Genomic DNA, 21,460 nt, shown 5'->3' with positions numbered 1-21,460 from the left:
GGTAGCACTGACACCTTCTTAAAAGTTATTTTAGAATAAGGGAAGGAATTCTAGCTCTCATGAACAGCCTAACTGAATTATCTGCTACTGGTAGTCAGTGACATTCCTGAGTTATAAACACTGTTCCTGTTTTCTCAGAATCAGTTTCTGTAGTGTAACACTTGATGGAATAATAAACCCCACACTGGATCTTTATAAGAAGTGAAAATCACATCCTTATTTTGGCTATTCAGACATGAAATATAAAGATTAGTTGCCCAATTGCATTTATTTTTCTCTCCTCCTTTGCATCCCTCCTCTACAAGTCCCATTCATGCTGCAACAGCTCTACTGTTTAACAATAAAATGGCTCAAGTGTAAGAGCAGGAATGCTATTGTACTTGGCTGTCACCTCATGTTTGTAACCTGTTCTCAAAAGTATACATGTTGATGTTAAAGAGTTCAATTTGTTGGTGTTCTCTCAGTCTGGTCTTCTGCTGCCTCTTTCATCAAAATAAGTAAATCTTATTAATTACTATTATTATTTTTGATTATTTATTATGCATACATTATGTACCTTAAAGCTGTTCCTTAAGAGGGCAATGTATCACAGCTTTCATCTGTATTTGTCTTTGTGAAAATCTCTGCACTTCTTAAAGTGCTAAAGCAGAAATTAATGTGTTATTGGAGAGACTTGATTTATATCGTAATTTTTCTACACTTGGGGAGGAGGTTGTGGAAGTACAGCACCATTCTTTATTCATTAGCCCACCTATAAAGGGGAGAAAGGAAATTCCTCCAGCTCTCATCAACCAAGTGATGTGATACACTTAAAATTTTAGAAACTCATCAGCAGCTTTCTGTGTCTGTACAGCTGAATTAATGTAGGAATGGTTCTTTTAAACATAGACATTTGTTAAAGGGATAGACTAAAACTGCCAGTTTAAGAATGGATAGAAATAGAATAACAAGACGAGTAAGAATGGATGTGATACACTTAATTGAAGGATGACATAATGCTGTGGGGGTTTGGAGTTCACCTGAAGGACTATCATAAACCTCCTGCATTGTGTCCAACCTTTAGATCCTATTTGTTGCTAAGCAGCTGAGTCTATTTAGACAGGTGACGAGATACTGCTCCATCAGGGACGCTTAAGGGCAGTTTCCTGGTCTGACTCCGCTTGGCAGCAGGTTTTCCTCAGCGCCCTCAGATGCGTTTTCTTCCTCAGAACACCACCTACGAACGCTTGAACAGGTGTAGACAAGTCACAAGCAAAGAACACGTAGATAAAAGTGAGTGCTTGCTATTCACTCGGCAGAATTCACATTTGTGAGTTACGGAAATAGCTAAAGAAACGCTCTGAACCATCAAGGCGGGATCTGAGGCGTCTACAGCGAGGAAGGAAATTTGTGTTTCTCACCTTCAAGTTATGAAAGCAAAGCCATCTCGCCGCACAAGCATTGGTGGTTCAGTGGTAGAATTCTCGCCTGCCACGCGGGAGGCCCGGGTTCGATTCCCGGCCAATGCAGCTGCTCTTTTTTCGCCACCTTTTAATTTTTTTTTTTTTCCCCGCTGTCAACATTTAAAACCAGACAACCTCTTCGCTTTTAGTAATGACGCTCAAACAGACACCAGCTCCTTGTCGGTCCGGCTGCGCGGACCTCCTCTCCCGTCCCACCAGGCTGGAAGTGACGCAGCCGGATTTGCCTTCAAAAATTGCCGGCGGCGGTGGCGGGAGGAGGCGGCGGGCGGGCCGGGGCGGGGCCAGCGCCGCTGGGAGGAAGGGGACGGAAGAACTGGAGGGGTCGTGGCTGGTGCCGCCGTGAGCTGCTGCCGCCGCCGCCGCGGGTGCGAGCTCCGGAGAGGAGTAAGTGAGCGGGAGGGGCCCGCGGGGTCCGGCCCGGGCCGCAGAGACAGGCGGGCCCGGGACGGGGGACGAGCCCCGCGTGGCGGGGCCACCCCGAGGGTTCCCGGGCACGGGCGGGCTCCGGCTGCTCTGCCCCGCGGCCAGAGGGCGAGGGGCCACGGGGGTTGCTGTCGCGACAGCCGTGACCACGGAGCTCGTTGTGTCAGGGCTGTGGCTCACACGTGCTCGGCGCCGCACGGGGCAGCGCCGTCGGGGGCTGCCGCTGCCCGCAGGTGTGCGGCCGGCGCTCCCGGCCCCGCAACCCGCCCGGGTGCGCTCCGGGGGCTGCTGGCACTGGCCCAGGCGCGGAGCTCTGCTTCCTAAGTCTCCCTTCGCCCTCCACCTGCTTTGTTGTTTGGGGTTTTTTTGTTAATGTGCGGTAATCTGCGATGATGCAGGTTTTCTCTCCAGAGAGAGAGAAGCTCTCTCTGGAACTGAAATCTCAGGCAGCAATTTCAGAGATCTGTTCAGCCGCGGACCTCTCTAAACTGCCAGAGAAATTTATTAATTTAACATTGATCGTCAAAAAGAATGCCAGCCCCCATGTTGTGGGGAGAAAATAGCCTGTTTAGTAAAGCCTTCTGAAAGGCTTAGCCTGGAAAACATACAATCGTATGCCACCCGTGCATCTCTACCTAGAGATTGATTTTTGTAATGTTTTTTATTTTCCGCAAACTGCCAGCCATGCTTATGTTTGTGGCTGCTGGTGGTTGTTCTGCTAACCGTTACTGTTAAATACAGCAGCTGCATGAGAACCATTTTGTTTAGTATCCAGTAGGTCTGGCAGCTCTCCTTCCCAAGTAATCAACACAGTCACTTGTGGATACCAAACGTTGCATGCCATGGATGTTATGAAGAAGAGTATTAAAGGTGGAAGGGAACTCGGAGGTGATGCAGACCATTGTGTCATCAGTAAAAACTGATTCCTGAAAGCTGTTACTTTGGGGTGTTTCTTTCTCATCTGGCTTGCCAAGAGAACTTTGCAAACATTATGGGGTTGCTTTGATGTCAGAGCCTGTATAGCAGGCTGAAATAATGGAAACATGTGCGCTCTGCCAAAATTCAGGCTCTGGCTTAGTCCAGACATTAAGGTTGGAGCAAAGAACTCCTTGAAAGTATTTTCCATGTTTAGTTCGTGCCTTCCAGTCAGCAGGTCCACCACTGTAATTGACACACTATCGGTCAATCTCTTCTTTTATTTTTTAAAGTTTGGGGGACTTATATGTGTTATGGGATTGATGCAGTGCTCCTGGATTCTGATGTATGACTGTGAGCAGAAATTACTTACAGTCATTTCCACTGATGATTTCTTGAAATTATTATGGAAAACATGAAGTATCCCCAGGGTTTTCTTGATAATGGTTAGGCTGGTATCTTTCAAATGAAATACAAAAATAAGTTCCAGAAGCTCATTCTTACAAGCTGTAGGGATCTTGAACTTTTGTTAGGTTCAACCCTTGCTGGACTTGGCTGTTCTATACTCTAGGAATATTTTAGGTCCTTGGAGCAAATGATAAAATGTATTTTGTAACTAGAGGTGGGTTAATTTCTGGGAACTTTATATACCCACAGCTGGTGTGAAGAGTGATTATTCTTGTTGTTAAGTCCGTGTGTTTGTACACGGTGAAGAATTAAACTTGCAAGACAAAGTGCTTAGGTTAGTTTCCTTATATCCTGTTCCCTGTAAACTTTATGAGCTCTTCTCTGTTTCCATGGCTGTTGGAACATAGATAACTTCATTGGTCATGATTCATGGAAAGGTTGTGGCTGATAAGTGCAGGCCTGCTGCTTTGACATCCTGTTATGTGATAGCACCAAGTATTTGTAAACACGTGTGATATTGCTCAGTATTTGTAAATACTTTAAAGATTATTAAGTAGTGCAGGATTAGTTTTGTGAGAGTTTTAATCCCTTCGGTTCTGGTTTAGCTCTGGATTCATGTGTAGTCATGCCTCTCCCATGTCCTCCACCCTGCCGAGCTGCCCCAGTATATTGTCACTTTCTGCCACAAACTTCAGTCTACTTTCAGATTAGAGCTCTAACTCTTCTTTTTCCTCCTTAGAGCTGCTTTACCGTCTTCACTTAAAAGTGCAGCAGACCTATGGACTCAGTGTACCGGCTGTGACACTGCCTGAAGTCGTGGCAGCAGCAGTGGCATGTCCAGACATAAGCAGAGCCAGCAGCTTTTTCTGCCTCTCTTGTACTCAAGAGCCTTGTATTTGGAAGCCACTTCAAGCTGTTTTGCTCTCATGAGTCAAGATGAAGCAACAAATTAAATTGGTTTTCTAGTTTAAACCAAATTATCTTGCATTTTCAATAGCACTAATGTCACAGGTAGATTCCAATAGCATTATAAGCTTGAGTGAGCAGCTTCTTTTTTCTTTTTTTTTTCCACAAGTTGCTAGCTTAGTCTGCTTACATTTCTGTTTCTGCCTTCTGTCCTTACATTCTCTGCCCTTTCTAACCTGAAAATGTCCTTGACTCTTTTATTATGTGCAGTGCTATCCTTTTGGTCCCAAGCTTTCATATGTTTCTGACTTAGCCTCTTTAGTTTTGTTGTTATTTTTTTTCCTAATTCTAGTTATTTTCACATTTCCAGATGAAAACTATTCTTATATAAACATTTTTTTTTCTTTTTCTGCATATATAAAGTTGCTGTTCTGCTTGGATTGCTCCTACAGCATCCAGTGAAAAAAGTTACCTATGACTTCCCTCTGTATTTAAAAGTCTACTTTGGTTTTAGTAACTTGCTATTACTTGATTTTTAAAATGTCTATTAGCATCTTGCTCAACTTGTGATTTCAGCAGTGTTAGTCATCGGTTTGAATTCTCAGGACAGGCAAACAGGTGTATCTGGTAGGATGAGCAGGAGTGGAAAAGCTCGCTCCTAAATACAGCAGGGAAAACTTTAACATCTGTGTGATGATCCATACAGCAGTTGACAAACATCTTCAGGCTCTTTCTCCTGAGGTTAAAACCAACAAAACTCCCAAGCCAAACTGTGTCTCCAAAGCCTAATTAGCTTGGGATATGTTAATCTTTGTAGTTGGTGGTCACATTAACTGTATCAGCTTGTAGACATCATGGCCAGCTGGGCGAGTGTCTGGCTGGAGTGAGATTACACCGTGTAGGTTCTGTGATAGCAGGTTCCCTGCTCACCCCACAGGTCCCCTCTGCAGGGGTGGCTGTGGGCTCTCAGAGGCTCCTCTTCAGCTCTGCTGCTGCCAGAGTTTTGCTGTTCTGGACTGAAAATTTTGACAGCAGCTATTTGCTCTAATGGAAGCTGGGAAAGGAAGAGGAAGGAAGCAAATAAAGAAGAGGATATTGGCTCAGGAATGCCTGAGCTGTGTTTCTGTGTATGAAACTACTTGGGACGGGGACAGAAAAAGGAGTGAAAGCCCTAAAATGTTTGATTTGTACCTAGCAGCCCCTCTTTACATTGGAGAGCTCACGTTTTAGCAACAGGTTGGCAGCTGTGTGCAAAGGTGGCTTCTGAAACCTCTGATAATGTCTGATCTCGACCCTGACCTGGTCCTGAAATATATTCACTCCTAAGTCTGTTTATTGCGCATGTGAATTTAGTGCCTCTTACATTCTTTAAATAGTTGATCTGTATCAAGTATGCTTCATCCCAGGGCTTAGCTGGAGTTGCTTGTCTGCAGTTGCTTCTTCCTGGCACTGGGTACAGGTACCAAAATAAGAGCAGGATGACTCTCTTGCAGGCGTGTTTTTTTGCTGATTTTAATGTTTTCTGTGTCTGGTTAGGAAATTATGAGGAGAGTGGGGAAATTCTTGGTGTGTAAGAGATATGAAAAGCGGAGACAACACGAGTGTCTTAGAGAAGAAGGGGCTGGGGTATGCAAGATGCTGACAATAATGTGGGACAACTGTTCCATGGACATTGGCACTGTAAAGAATGAGACTACTTCTACTGCTTCTACTTATACTGTACTCGTATAAATAATACTTCTGTACTATTCTAATCTAAAAGTGCAGATTCTGTTAGGGCTGCAAAGTGGAAGTAGTCACAGTCTATGATGTTTGCTCCAAAAAACCACAAACAAGCACCACTGACAGGGAAAACCAGCGTGGTTTGAACCATGTGTTAAATAAAATGGGTGTTTACGCACTAAATGTTTAATTATGCCTTTTTCTTACCTTTCAGTGATAACTTAAAGAGCCTTGATGTTTTTCAGGGGTTTCTTTGTAGGTGTAAGAATGAAGGTGATAGGAAGGTGCAAGCTGGGCATGGAAGGTGGATATTTATTTCAAAGAAACATTAAATAAAATTGAAGAATTTTAAAATAAAGCTAATGGAAGAATAGTGGTTTCCACAAGGCAAAATCAGACTATTGAAACTCACATGCATGGAATGTTAAGGTGAAAAAAAATTAATGAAACATAATGCGTTAGAAAGAAGGGCTTTGATTTATTGCTTGTTTGGTGGTTTTTTAAATGACACAAGACAGGCCAGACAGTAAAATACTAATTTATCTTACAGTAGAATAAAGAGGTAAGGAGAGTATGCAACTGTGACTTGTAATAATGCGTTTAAATCTGCATATCTTACATGGGCTTTTTGACAGAATCTCCATGACGAAACGAAGCTGTGAGGTGAAAAGCTTAATTTCTACTAATAGAACATCAGTTATCTTTTTATGTGTATGACATTCATTTTAGACCTTTTTTTTGTAACCAGTGTTTTCTCAGCTTCTATGTTTTGATATGCAAATGAGGGAATAAGCATATGAAAATACTTGTAAAAAATAGTTTCAATCCTCAGTTGGTTTTTTACTTCCTTAATATTTCCTGGTGTTTTTCAGCTTCATGTTGAACATGAGCCTTGTTATGATCATTGAGAATGTGAAGTTGGCCCGTGAATATGCCTTACTGGGAAATTACGACTCTGCCATGGTCTACTACCAGGGAGTTCTTGACCAAATGAATAAGTATCTGTACTCTGTGAGAGATACCTATCTGCAGCAGAAATGGCAGCAGGTAAATAGCACTTTTCTGGGACATTTTGAGGGAAAAGCATTGAAGTAGCAAGAATTGCCTATCTTATTGCAAACAAAAATATAAAAAGACTTACTCCATTCTCTCATACGCTGGTGTTGTTATATATAGGCTTCTTTTTTGTTATATAGACTTGTTTCAGTCATCTCTATGACTTCTTTGTCTGACAGTGGCAGAGCAGTCAGGGGAACATGGCTCTGAGGAGCAAGTGCACTGTCTGCCCTGACAGCCATGCTCATGAGTACCCCTGTTATGCTCAAGTTTTAGTCTGGTATCTTTAGGGTCTTATTTCCCCTCAGTGTTTTAGTGGGACTAAGGTCCTTAACAGCAAGTTGATAATTTGTCCTCAACAAAAACCCTCTTTTGTTTTAATTGATATTCTGCCTATTAGGTTGATACTTTTGATTGATATTTAGTTTGTTAGGTTCTGTCGTACCTGTTTAATCTGCAAAATTGGTCAAAAGTCTCTTTGATATTAAATCTAAAATCTCTTTGTTTGTTCTTTAAATGTGCTGAGGAAGGCAGAAAAACCTCCTTAATATCTAATGTGCATAATTCTTGTCTATTGAAGTAGAATTAGGTAGCTCATTAAACCCTGTGGAATCCATCCAGGCATTTCATGGGCTTAAACAGAGGACTGTTACAAACTTATTTCCAATGTGCTTAATCTACCTTTTTTTTTAAAATCAGGTTTGGCAGGAGATAAGTGTGGAAGCTAAGCATGTGAAAGATATAATGAAAACACTGGAGAGTTTTAAACTAGACAATACTCCATTGAAAGCCTCACAACAAGAATTACCAGCTCACGATGCAGAAGTCTGGTCTTTGCCAGTACCTGCTGAACGTAGGTAAGAGGAAACCTGGAGACCTAAATTAATATTTATCAGGATAAAGTGCTTGGACTTCAGCCTGTTGTGGTGTAATTCTTGTTCTTGAGCTTAGGTGTGTAACACTCCCACCAGCAGCTTGACGCCATTTGTGGTGAAGGAGGTGTCAGGTGGACGTTCTGGGGGTTTTATCTTATGTAGTCCTGACTAATGTCAAGGTTCTTCCCCTCACACACTGTTGACCGAGTTGTTTGGTTTTTGATTTTGAGTTTTTATTTCACTTTTGTCTCTGTTGGTGTTAATTAGCTGCTTCAGGATGCTAAAGACATTGTTCTGTTTGTCTAGTGGTTTGTGTTGGGTTTTTTTTGCCTTTTTTTGTGAGTAGCTATCTGACCTGGTTCACTGGAGGTTCTAACATGTGCCAGTGGTAACATGAAGGAGGGAACAGGAGTATGTGCAAAGCAGACACAGAACTGTGCATTTTGACAGAAAGTGGCTGTTATATTACTTTAACTGTATTGTCAAATTATTGTTTGCTGGTTAATTTTTTCTGATCTCCATATACAAAGCAAGGCACTTGTTTTAACCAGGTGGGCCCTGAGCTTGTGGCACAGGGAAAATGGATTTTTAGTCACTATCTAAAAATATCTGTCTCGTTTCTGACATACAGATTTTTATCTTGAGCCGTGTGGCTTTTCAGTTTGTAGCCAGTTTGATTTGGTTATGTGGTGCTCACCAGTGGCTTTACACTGAGGTTTTTGCATATGTTACAACTAATTAGACCTTCGCCAGGACCCAGGAAGCGTCAGTCTGCTCCGTGCAGTGATTGCAGAGGGCACAGCAACCGTGTGAGTGCAGCTGCCAGAGGCTCTCACCGTCCGTCCTCTCGCAACCCCAACGATAAAGGGAAGGCGGTCCGCGGCCGGGAAAAAAAGGATCAGCAAAACAAAGGAAAAGAGGAAAAGGTAAACTTGAAAATAACTTCATGCAGTTGAGAAGCTCTGCTGTGCTTTGTTACTACTGAGTGTATTATGAAATGACACGCCTATAAAATGTTTGTTCTGTTCGTGTCAGTGTGCTGATTTGAATCTCACATTGTAAGGTGTCTTCGTTGTGCACAGTGTTGGTTATGGATTAATTAAAAATAAGCAGTTGCTCTGGGAAGTTGGGATCTGGTAAATGTATCTGAAGGTGGGTGCCAAGAGGGTATTTCCAGGCTCTTCTTGGTGGTGCCAAGCAAAAGGACAAAAGGCAACAGGCTGAAACAGATGCATAGGAAGTTCTGCCTGAACATAAGGAAGCACTTTTTTACTAAAGTGCTTTACTAAAGGTAACCACACACTGGAACAGGTTCTCCAGAGAAGTTGTGGAGTCTCCCTCACTAGAGATACTCAGGAACTGTCTGGAGACAATCCCGTGCCATGTTTTATTTGTTTGTGCCATGTGTGATGATGCTGTTTGAGCAGGGAGGTTGGACCAGATGACCCCCTGTGGTCTCTTCCAGCCTGACCCATTCTGTGATTCTGTGACATGTTTACTGCAGCTTGAAGGCGGTTGTTTAAAATGATACCACGGAATTTCTGAGGTTGAGCCTGGTGGAGCTCTTTCACATGGAACGTCCTTGTGGCATAATTGCTTTGAGTATAATTTAAACCAAGGTTGACTTGCCTCTTCCAAAGCATATCGAGGTTAACTTAATCCTTAAATGAGACCCTTGCCTTTTTTTAAATTTTTTTTTTCTTTTGAGATACCCTCTTCAGTTATAAATGAGAAAACCCCAGTATATTTGACCTATGATCTGTTCTTAGCAGAGTGCTTTAATTTTTGTGCTCTGGTCACCATAAATTTAGCAGATGACCAAGGTAAAAGACCATACAGGAAATAGCAGATTCATTGTTTTCCAGGATCTAAATAAATAAAATATCCATGCAATAGTTTGTTAGCTTCAACAACCTTAAGTTCTGGCAAGGTGTCATGGCCTGTGGAGGTAGTATAATCTACAAGGGTGGAATTGTTTAGCTGTGTAAGCTACTACTTTTAGTAGGAGCTAAATTAGATTGCCTTAGAGTGATAATCATCTCCCCATCAGAACATACCCACAGAGAGACAGGATAGGTCTCTTTTTCTCTTTTACAGTTGTTCTGTCATCACCAGTGCTTGCTGTTAAATATATAAAACCAGGGTATGTCTAGTGCATTTTATTTCCTTTCAGTTGCATGGTCTCTGCTGTTTGAGCCCTTTCAACTATGTAGCTTCTTTGCTTTGACTCTGCTGCAGAGCTGCTTCTCTGCTGTTCATGTCCATGCTTCTGTATCAGTTAATTAGCTCTGGTTTTACCCCTGTGGTCTCACCATTGCTCATTCTACATATGGAAGTCATGCTTAATTTTTTTTTATTTTGTGTCCCACACACATGGCATATTTGTGACACTTAGAGAATTTGAGATACTCTTAGCGTGACACTTTGTGGTCCAGTCTTACATAATTTTCCGCTGCTGTGTCTCATATAGTTTCACTTTTCTGGGAGAAGAGGCAGAAGCTGTTACACTGGGATAGGTGTATGGAATTTTGATTAGGTACCAAAACAAAGAAACTGCACCAGTAGAACATGCTGGTTTGGGGAGAAGGAAATGTAAGCAGGGCAGTACAGAAATCTGGGTGAAACACGCAGCTCCATCCTCCAGTGCAGCTGTAATACAGATGCTTCATGATTTTCATGCTGGTTTATGTTGCCACCTTCTAAAAATACGATGCTGTTGTGGACTTGTGGTAAAAATTGATTAGTAGCATGACCTTTGTTATGTATTTACATTGTTATATCCTTTATATGTAGAACAAATCCACATCTGAGATTTCAGAGTCTGAACCAAAGAAATTTGATAGTACTGGATATGACAAAGATTTAGTAGAAGCTTTGGAAAGAGATATCATTTCTCAGAATCCCAACATCCGATGGTAAGTTTGAGTACTGCTGCTAATCTCTTGAGCTGTTTCTGTTTCCTCTCACATGATATGACAAGAATTAAGTATTTTAACAGATACTTACATATAAAATGATACATACAGGTTTTCCTTACTGCCTTTAAATAGGCAGCTAAACTTTTTATGTAGTTGAATACTTCTAGAGCTCAAAAAATTTTTTTCCACACATAGACTCATATAATAGTTTGGGCTGGATGGACCTTTAAAGATCAGCTAAAGCAGTCTCCTGCCCATGGCAGGGACATCTTTCTCTAAATCAGGTTGCCTAAAGTCCTGTCCAACTTGGCCATACAAAGCTTCTCAAAATTTTCTGAGAGTCCTAAGATCTATTTTTGAGATACTCTTTTTAAGTGTAAAAGTTTCTAATTTCTGTCAGTATCTTCATTTGAAAATCTGTTTTGCTACTCTGGGGCATATCAAGACAGAAAACTGATTAACAAAGAAATTATATCAATATAGGAGCCCTTTGAAATGTTGCTGGATGTAATGTGGCCACTAGTATTAAATAGAACCTTGTGCCAGTACCTTTACATAAACGTGTTAAATATTAAACCTTATATAAAGGTTCAATATAAACCTTATATAAAGGTTGTTTTGTGTTCCAAATGTTTCCAAGCTTAGGTGGTTTTGTGAGGATTAAATGAGCAAAATTCTTCTGGCAAATACAGTAGGCTTAAAAAAAACAAACTCTCACAAAATACTTTGTGTGCATGCAACTGCCTTGTATTTGAGTTTAATCTTTAAATATATGTTTCAGTTTTTATACTGACTCTTAAATTATGACTTCAGATTTTAAACTAGCTCTTCATATAGGTGTGTTTTGAAACCAAAATGTTATTTGGGCACATGCTGATAAGATAAATGCCCTGAAAGTTACTTCCAAGGAAATAAGACCAGTCTGTAAGGTACCTAAGAATTAATACTTTTGTAACTCTGAAAAATAATTCTAAAAATTATGTTTAATTCTGCTCCATTTACTGGTCTTCAGCAAGTTGTTCTTGTAACAGTGAAAAATGGTATTTAAGTTTCAGGGATATCCAACCTCTCAGCAAAACAAGAAAGCATAATTAGCCTAAGTTTAACCAACCTGCTTTCTTCTGCTTGTCTTTCTTTGAATAGTGACAGTGGTTCTATTGAAATAGTCCATGTTTTTTTTTTTTGCTTTTGCATCCATCTGGAGTCTGCCAGGCAGATGTCAATTGTAGCTGTTACAGGCTTTTGCCTTTAGAACATAAATTATTCAGGAAAATGAATTAGATTTGTGGGAGAACCAATGTATAACAATAAGTTCAATTGTGCAGTTTTTTGAGCTGTGGAGTGACTCTTTTGTCTGCTGTCTGAATCTGTCAAACGACTTTCTATTTCTTGTCAGGGATGACATTGCTGATTTAGTAGAAGCCAAAAAGCTGCTTAAGGAAGCTGTAGTTTTACCAATGTGGATGCCAGAGTTCTTCAAGGGGATTAGAAGACCATGGAAGGTATGAAAAAATCTGCTCCTGTGATCATAAGTAGGATTTTGAGATTGGATCTTGGCAGAACAAGGAATTTCAAATGTTTTACAGTTTAAATTAATTCTTCCTGCATCTTAGTAACAAAATTTATTGTAAGTAATAACAAATAAAGATGTCAGTCAGATCCTTGCACACTGTCTTTAGCTAGGTGTTTGCAAGTAAGCAATGACAAGAATTACTTACCTTTGAATAACTTTTCAAGGGAAAATTTACATCCGGTAGTTTACTATTACACTAAACAAATTGTAAAATTCTCTGGTTTGATTCTTGTCCTAAAAGTGTTTCTTTTTCATTTTAATAGGGTGTGCTGATGGTTGGTCCTCCTGGTACTGGAAAGACCCTCCTAGCAAAAGCTGTAGCCACTGAATGCAAGACAACTTTTTTCAATGTTTCTTCTTCCACACTTACCTCAAAATACAGAGGAGAATCTGAGAAACTTGTTCGACTGCTGTTTGAAATGGTGATTTAAGTTTCTGAACATGAACAGGGAGACAATGAAGTAGAATCATCTCTGGAACAGTGAAACCTTCCCAAGGTTTCAAACTTACAGCATATATAAACAGCTCTCTTAAGCTTAGACTGCTTGGGGCATTTCTGATTTGTCCATTTGCATTTAATGATTATTCCTAAATGAATTTATAAAAGCTGAAGAATAGGTAGTCTTTTATTTTCAGGGTTAGCTTGCTACATTAGGGGTAGCTGGTGAACAGACTTGAATGGAAATCTAGGGATGGCATTAATTGCTTTCTGGGTGAGAACCCTATTTAGGTTGTGTGCTTTGTTGTTTTTGTGGGTGGCTTTTTGTTTGCGGTTAAAAAAAGTGGCCCTCCAAACTGTAGCTGGCTTCAGAGCACATAATACTTGAAATAATACTCAGAAAATAGTTGTCTTTTTTCCCATGTGTTACCAAGTGTGTGTGCAGTGTTTGCTAGGGTGCTCAGTACTGAAGGGGACAGCAGAGGTACAATTACACTAGTCAGAAAAGGCAAGAAATAAAACATCTTTTACATTATAGTTTGTTAGGCAGGATACCAGCTCATTTAATGTGATTGGTCAAAAATGCAGAATGAACAGCATCTCAACTGCTTGAATACAATAGCTTTTATTATCCTGGATCCTTATCTTTAAATGCTCTTGTTTTCAAAAAGGTCAGTTATTTTGCAGTTGACCTATCTCTTGGACAGGCTCCATGTCATGATGTCCCAGCTTAACATTCATCCTGGCTTTAACCGAAATACTATTCAAGCAATCTGTGAGGACTTTCACAGTTTAAAATGTTACTCCTAATGTGGAAAACTGCCTATAGCTTATGAAATGCTGTTTATAGCCCTAACAACTACAGGACTTTGCCAAAAGCCCTTCCAGTCAAAAGCTCTGAATGAATGCACAGCTGCTCTGTGCCTGAGTGCTGGGGTCCAAGAGGGAAGGGTGGGGATTGTTTGATACCTAGGAGCTGGGGTAAATACATCATTACTCAGCTCTGAGCATGCTGCTACTTCTTAAATGGGAGTGAACTGCTATTTCAGCTTCTGCTTTATCTTTTTCTTTCTTCAGGCTCGATTTTATGCCCCAACAACCATATTTATTGATGAGATAGACTCCATCTGTAGCCGCAGGGGAACTTCAGAGGAGCATGAAGCCAGCCGACGTGTGAAGGCAGAACTGCTAGTTCAGATGGATGGTAAATAACCTGATCACTGGGAACTGCTGGGCTGGAGGAAACTTGGGACAAAAAAAAAAAAAAAAGGAAAACTTCATTCTTCAGAAGCAATTTTTCAAAAGCCTTACATGAAATTGGGGTTAAAAGCCACAAGTGACATTATTTAACAATCTTTTGGCCTCTGAGTTATGATCTTATATTAGTGACTCAGAATAAGAAAGATTCAGTGGAAAATACAAGATTTCACAAGGGTAGCAGAAAAAGAACTTGCTTCTCTCAGTCTTTGCCTGGCATATCACTCGCTTCTTCACAATTAAGTCAAAAGTGCTTCAAAAGAACCTATTTTATTAGAACTTCAAAGGCAGCATTACATTTTACTTCTTTAGGATTTTTTTCTCCTAAAAATATAAATAACAAGTGAAGATCTGTTTTATAGAAGTGGTTGGGAGAATTTTCATTTTAAAACAGATTTCACCACAAATATGTGGCTAAAATTTCACAAATCAATGAAGTTCAAAAGTAGGTAACAATGCAGAGTTGCTACAGAGGCCTCCATTTTATATTCTGGGGAGCAGAGAGAAGGAAAGGAACTACTGAGAAGTGCTAATCTATGGGCTGCTTTGTGATAGAATTCCATGAGTCAGAAGATTTGCATATTTATTTCTCCTCCTCTGATGTTGGTACCCTTTTATTTTTGTCTTTAAAGAGCAGCAGAGCTCTAATACTGTTCTCATATCTAGTATGTACATAATCTGATTTTATTAGTAAGAACTATTTCAATCCTTTTACTTAGGCATTAATAAATTGTGTTTTATATGCAGACTCACAGGCAGACTAGGTACAGCAGCTATCCCACAGCCCAATCCTGTTGTTCTAAGCAAAAGCAATAGATATAGGGAGTAGCAACTTTAACGAAGTTACCTTCTTCCTGTTGTAGCAGATTCACAGTGTTTATAAACTGAGGTGTTCTATCTGTCTCCAGGAAGTTGTGATTTAGTCCACCAAATTTAAACATTGACTTCAGCAGTTTGCAGAGTCTACCTGTACATATGAAACCTTTGGCCTGACTTCAGAAGTGAAGGCACCCTGTAGGGGAGTGATGCTGCTTTAGGGTGCCTGTTGGTGAATACTGTGGGGGATGTTGGTTTTTGGTGTGGTGATGGTGTTGGGCGTTGCTTTGTTTCCTCACAGGCTGCTACGAGGTGTTGGTGTGAAAATTGAACCACTGTTGTGGCAGAAGTACAAACAACCCTGCTGTAAAACCATTCTGGCCATGATAGAGAGCAACTTCCTGGTCTGAGCAGTGCCCTATGCCCCTGCTGCTGTTCAAACCAGGCTTCCATTTCTGCTTGCAGACTGTCACAGAGATGAAAAAGCGAACTCTGTTGCACTTGGTGATTCGGTTATGCTAGGGCTCATTAAAGTGCAATAGAGTACAGCTCTGCTTTAATACTTCACAAGTGTTTTCTCTGTCCATGAAATTTCAAAAAACATGCATATTTTACCTCCTCTTTTCTGCACTGCAGGTGTTGGGGGGGCTACTGAAAATGATGATCCTTCTAAGATGGTCATGGTACTTGCTGCTACTAATTTTCCTTGGGATATTGATGAAGCCCTAAGACGGAGACTAGAAAAGAGAATTTACATTCCTTTACCATCAGGTATGAAGAACTGGGGAGAGGAGTGGTTAAAAATTCTGAAATCTAAACTTCATCAACATTCCTTTAGTTCTGATCACTTGGTTTAAAAATCTAATTGATAGGTGTATGCAAATTCACTTATGGATTCAGGACCAGCTTAAATCTAAACATGAACGTTTACCCTTGTAGCAAGTACAGCGTCCTTTTTCTCATTCTTCCCTCATATCCTACTTCAATTTATTGTTTATCTTCAGAAAGCAAATTGTCCAGACTCAATTTTCTTTTCTGTGATTAGCCAAAGGTAGAGAGGAACTCCTCAAAATAAATCTGCGAGAGCTGGAACTGGCTGATGATGTTGACCTTGCAAACATAGCTGAGAAAATGGAGGGTTACTCAGGTGCAGACATTACCAATGTATGCAGGTAAGCTGGCATTGCATCATTTGTGTTACTACTGCTGCAAACTTCAGGAAAACTGTTTGTAATGTAGCCAGTTTACATGATTAAAGTTATTGGATAAAAATGGAGTGTAACTTGTCTTTTATGTATGGCTGAAAGGTGAAATACTGCATTAATATGTACCTAAATTTCCATTTGAAGAGTAGTTGCTGTGATTAGGTAAAATTCCACCTTCCTTCATATAGACTAAATTCCGTGCGTGAGGATTATCCAGGGGATGGTAAACTTTAACTTGAGGAGTTGCAGTCATTCTCCTTGGACTATATGATTTCTGCAGAAATCCATATGTGAGAGGCAAAAGTGATAGAGGTTGGAAACACTAAAGTAAAAACATGGAGTTTTCTGCTTTCATGACATGGAAAAGGCGTAGAGTCTTGTGTGATGGTACAAGAGCTGTGTACTCAAAACATTGGTTTTCGTGATGAGACTGACTAAAGTTTTCTGCTACCTCCTTCATTTCCCTGTCTCCTCAGTACTGTTGGCCTCCGGTTTTTTGTGGGCCTATTCTCTAGCCTAGATTCCTGAAATAATTGACTAAAATAGCTTCTAATTCTTCCCTTGTATTTTCTTTGAAAAGTTGGAAGGGGGAGAGGACTGGTCTGTTAAGAGACAAGTGCCAGCTGTCCTGTTTACCTCAGCAGACTTGCACTGGCACAGCTGTGGCAGTGGCAGACTCTGAGACCTGCAGTATGGGACAGAGAACTGAAGCTGCTTGGGATGCTGTTGTCATCTGATGAGCACCTGTGTGACACTGCTTTCAGGCTTTGCAGGTAGCACTGGAGCGTGGCAGGGCAAGGCTCGAGCTCCCAGCTGCTCCAGCCCAGCTGCTGTGGGCTTTGAGCAGGGTGAGAGAGCGGCAGTAAAAGCACCTCCTGGCTGCTCCCTCAAACGCAGCTCCGTTTCTTGCCTAGATTCCTAACGGGGCTCTGCAGACACGTGTCGGCACAGCTGAGAGGACAGCGTGCTGTGCCACAGGGATGAGACAAGCAGCCTGTACACAAAGCTGCCACCAAAGGCTCTGGCAGCAGGGCCACTGCAGGCTGAGCTAAGAGTTTGGAGCCTCAGTAGAGTTTCCTGAACAAACCTTGCGCGGTGTCCAGGGAAGGAATGGTACGTTAGTTGCTCTGCATCTGTGTCGTGGAGATTGGTTTCATTCTGTAGGTTTGTGAGATGAATTTCTGGTGTTCTTTTGATCTTTGGTTCTGCTTTGAAAGGAGTTTGTGCTAATAGGTTCATGTTATATAAAAGAGAGTTTATTTGGTCTGCTGCTTTGTGCATTTTAGCTGCAGTTTGTCTCCTCCGGTCTGTTCAGTGTTTGTTGTTTGTAATTAATTTTATACTGAATATGAATGCATTTATTTTAGAAATTAAACTACTTGTAATGTTTTTCAGTGAAATTTATGTGTGTATGTATTTGTGCACAATTACTTCTGTTTTTTTAACCAAAGCCCCTTCCTACAAATACTATAAAACAAAACAAAAAAACAAACGGGTTAAAAATACACAAAGAAACATCTGAATCTTCTATTTGTGGTAGTCTCTGAAGTGATGACTGAGGTGACAGCAAGCAGAAATCCAGATGAACTGAGATTTGGATGTTAATGGTTTGAAATCACTAAGGAAGTACTCATATTAGCCTGTGTATTTACACTTTGTTCATGGTGTCAGGAGAAATAGCTCTTGGATATGATTGTTTCATTTACATTGAGACAAAAAGATGCGGATGATTTAAAAGTGCTTTTTTTATGGCTCAGGCTCTCTCTCGGGCTATAAGCAGAGTAAAGTTCAAACCTGTGTACTATGTCAGTCCTTGCTAGTGACACAAGCAAAACATAAGGAGAAGTGGACCAAGAGCTCTGGTTTACCAAAATTACCCTCCTATCTTAAAGAATTTGAGGTGAAGTCCAAAGTTTGCTGAGCCAGAGTGAAAACCAGTCAGAGGTAACACTACAGTTCGTAGCAGTCAGCATATAACCGGGGGGGAAATGAAGGTGAACCTTCATTTAAAAATTCAGGAAATACAAAATGCATCCAAATTGCAGATTAGATGTGAGTATGAACTAACTTTGAATCATTGTTTTGGGTGGACTATCAGTGTTGAAAGGCCTTTAGAACAGAACTGGTCCCTGCTGTCTGGCAGTGGGTGGCTGTCTGTGTTTTGAACAGAGCTTTGGTGCTTCTTGAGGCACCAAGAGTGTATTTGAGAAAGCACCAGGAGTTCAGTTTGGAATGACTGTCCGTAAAATGACTTCACAAAAGGAAGTGGTGGCAGCTGCCATTCAATTCTGTCAGTGTATTAAGGTGTGATGGGCTTGTTGTTTGGTTGGCTGGATTGTTTTTGCTGGACTTTGTTTTTCTAAACTGCTCTCTGGCAGCAGATTAGATGCATGGAATGTCCCCTCATCCCATTGTGTAACAGTAGCTTGTGGTTTACAAATGATGTTGTAGCATTGAAGGGTGGTCATATTTGGTTGAGATGGAGTTCAACGAGGCAATCTTTTGATTGTTCTGAAATTTTAGTTCCTTTATTAAGAGGTTTTAATTTATTAATTAACACTGAGATGAGCTCAGTTGGTCAGAGCATGGTGCTAATAATACCATGGTTGTGGGTTCAATCCCTGTACAGGTCATTCATTTAAGAGCTGGACTTGATGATCCTTGTGGGTCCCTTCCAGCTTGGAATATTCTGTGATTCTGTGAATCATTTAGTAAATTCCTGAAGTCTGACAGTTACGGTTTCCTTTAGCGGGAGGTTTTGAAACAGAACATACTCAAACCATTTTTCTAAATCCTTCCAGAAGACAATGTATAAGTTTTTCTCTCTTTGGAATCTCACCTTCTGACATGACACAATATACTATTGTGGTATCACCGAGATTTCACTTCCATCTTTTATACTGCTAGACAGATTAGCAGCATTTTCTTGCTATTATTAGATCGATAACAATGAATTAGCAGGAACTTCAGCCTTCTGGTGTTACCTAATTATCACCTCACTAGCTCATCACCTGCTGCTACCAGATTTACTGCTGGAAATCTAAATGTAGTCAAACCTAACACTAAAGAAAATGACACACTTGTAAAAGTGCTTGGTGCTCATTAAGGCCTGAAGTTTGAGGAGCTACAGCCAGAACAGATTTTGTTATTTAACATTTAGCTCTTGAGTGTACAGGTTGGAGGAAAAGGTACTGTTGACTCCTCCGTCTTTGAAGTGGGATTCCTGTTCTAACCAGGAAACATTCAAAGCACTCTAGCTACTCCTTCTATATCTAGGAGGAGTGAAATTGTTTTTGCCTTGTTCTTGTTTAAAAATACTGTAAGCAGCAGCTAGGCATGCAGTGACATCAGCTTGTCTTTACCTCAGTCAGTTTGTCTTCACCTCTTTTGCCTAGCCTATGAATAGTAGCTCTTCAGATATCTGGTGAGGGCAATGCCATGTTTGAAAAATGCGGATAACATGGTATTGTGGCTTGTACAAGCACTCGGAGATCTTCCCATAAAAGTTTACAGTTCTTTATTGAATCTTTTTGAATGCAGCAGCTTTACTGGAATGCTTGAGCCTTTCAAACAACTGAACTCACTATCCTGCATTGAGTAATGATTTTATTTTCTTACCCTCCTGACTAGAGATGCATCATTGATGGCTATGAGGAGGCGTATTGAAGGCTTGACACCAGAAGAAATCAGAAATCTTCCCCGAGATGAAATGCACATGCCAACAACTATGGAAGACTTTGAAATAGCTTTGAAGAAGGTTTCTAAATCTGTTTCTGCTATGGACATTGAGAAATACGAGAAATGGATAGTTGAGTTTGGATCATGTTGAGTTGTGTTCTCTCACAGAAACCACCTTATGTCTTAAAAAGCTTTAGAAGTAATCGGTGATGTGTCAGTGCACTGCGTGCTCTTTTTAACTTTTGTAATTTAAGAGCAACAGATGTCTAAATAAATTTTTTTCTAAAACGCAAGTTCTGCCTAGTACTCTTTGAACTAGCTCAGAAGTCACCAATTTTTCTCAAATGCTGACGGTATCTGATTTGATTTTCAAGATTTTAAAATTACCTTAATACTAGAACTCCTTTCATCAGTATTTACTCATGAAAAATTGCTTTTGTGTCAATAAAACCCCCAGGCTAGCCCTGCTAAGTTAGTCAGAGATGCTGAGAACTTGAAAATGGGGCCAACAAGGCGCAGTTACACAGATAGTTTTCCTAGCTGATCTTGGGAGAATTCTACCATTAAATTCTGGTTAAAGAACCCATGCAAAGACTGAGATGTGGAACAGCAACGGTCATGCTGGAACAGTCAATGGAGTTAGTGAAGTTTGAGCAAGGGGTTAAGATCATCATGGCTTTACAGCAGCTGTTAAATAATATTAAAATACATCCAGCTGGTGTAAACTAATTCTGTGCAGCCAGCAGTGATGCTGTCGCATGGGTAGTTTCCTTTTTAGTCTGAGAAATCAAAAGCTTTCTGGCATTAATTCTGAAATAGGTGTTTCTCCCTTGACTGTCTGGTACTGCAAGCAGGAAAATATTAGACTGGTGAGTTGGGTCCTGGTTTACACGGTTATTCTGGTAAGGCAGCACGTGTTGTGTTTGTGCTCAGTTTATAAGCCTGATTTTACAATTGACATAAAATCTTAATTCTCATTTTTCATTACTAAACTGCTTCTACATGCCACTTATTATCTGAGTCTGCAGTAACCATCCAGGTAATAATTTTAGATTTTGCTGAACAGTGGTAAATGTAATTAAACCACCTTTAACTTCTATCTTCTGCTGTTTGGAAAACACTTCTTCCTGCTAGTTTCTCCCAGTGCAGCCAGCTGTAGCTCTGCTTATGGATAAACTTTATTATTTTTCATGAATCAGATAGGTCTGGACTTGTTCCAGCTGGTAGATACATGCTGTATAAAGCTGGCGTGGAATTCCTGTTCATAATGGTAATGCAAAGTTGCAGTCTGAGTAGGAGGCAAGTGCATCTGAAAGACACGGCTGTGTAAGTGCCATTATTGTGAGCATCTTGTTCATGTGCCTGACATTCATTGCTATGTTGTGAGTGACAGCTGGACACACTGAAAAGGGACTTTCAGCAGTGTCAGCAATGAGAGGCTCAAGTTAGACACTAAGATCTTGTGAGAGCTCCTGAATCCCTGGGTGGACCTGGCACGATGAACCCAGAAATGAAAAAGTTGAGGTGAGTATACAGGTGCATACATTCTTAGACTTCCATTTCCAGAATGGAAAACAAATTTACTATTTTCGGATAGTCTTATGATTCAGAGTTAATAAAAATGTGTAATATTTTGAAGATGTGGGTACTCTTAATACTTACTTTTCTGTTGGTGTGCAAGGATGAGAGTGTAGCTGTCAGGTGTTGTTGCAGATTGCTTCTCCTAATTCACTGCAAACAAACCATAATACTTAATCTGTCTCCCACATAAGAAGGGAGAGTAAGCAAGCTTTGGACCTTGGCAGC

The 21,460-nt window shown here is 40.6% G+C and overlaps 1 protein-coding gene across 1 annotated transcript; it reads left to right on the top strand.

Annotated features, from left to right (window-relative positions):
• The first annotated feature begins 1,736 nt into the window (after positions 1-1,736).
• Positions 1,737-19,940, top strand: KATNA1 (katanin catalytic subunit A1). Its single transcript, XM_084201924.1, has 11 exons — positions 1,737-1,847; positions 6,710-6,884; positions 7,593-7,750; positions 8,511-8,694; positions 10,562-10,683; positions 12,083-12,188; positions 12,523-12,681; positions 13,776-13,902; positions 15,408-15,542; positions 15,817-15,943; positions 19,607-19,940. The coding sequence occupies exons 2-11, from the start codon at positions 6,714-6,716 to the stop codon at positions 19,803-19,805; spliced, it is 1,488 nt and encodes a 495-aa protein (XP_084058050.1). The 5' UTR covers positions 1,737-1,847; positions 6,710-6,713; the 3' UTR covers positions 19,806-19,940.
• The last annotated feature ends 1,520 nt before the right edge of the window (positions 19,941-21,460 follow it).

Source organism: Fringilla coelebs (assembly GCF_963513975.1).
Source record: "Fringilla coelebs genome assembly, chromosome: 3".
Lineage (NCBI taxonomy): Eukaryota > Metazoa > Chordata > Aves > Passeriformes > Fringillidae > Fringilla > Fringilla coelebs.
The sequence above is the reverse complement of the archived record's forward strand: the minus strand, read 5'-3'. Positions and strand labels throughout refer to the sequence as shown.

What these genes read in the sequence shown, in the direction of transcription:
- KATNA1 (XM_084201924.1), top strand. Translation starts at nt 6,714, where the DNA reads ATGTTGAACATGAGCCTTGTTATGATCATTGAGAATGTGAAGTTGGCC. An exon ending in TGCAGCAGAAATGGCAGCAG is followed by an intron (nt 6,885 to 7,592) that starts GTAAATAGCACT and finishes TTTTAAAATCAG; the next exon opens with GTTTGGCAGGAGATAAGTGT. An exon ending in ACTGCTAGTTCAGATGGATG is followed by an intron (nt 13,903 to 15,407) that starts GTAAATAACCTG and finishes TCTGCACTGCAG; the next exon opens with GTGTTGGGGGGGCTACTGAA.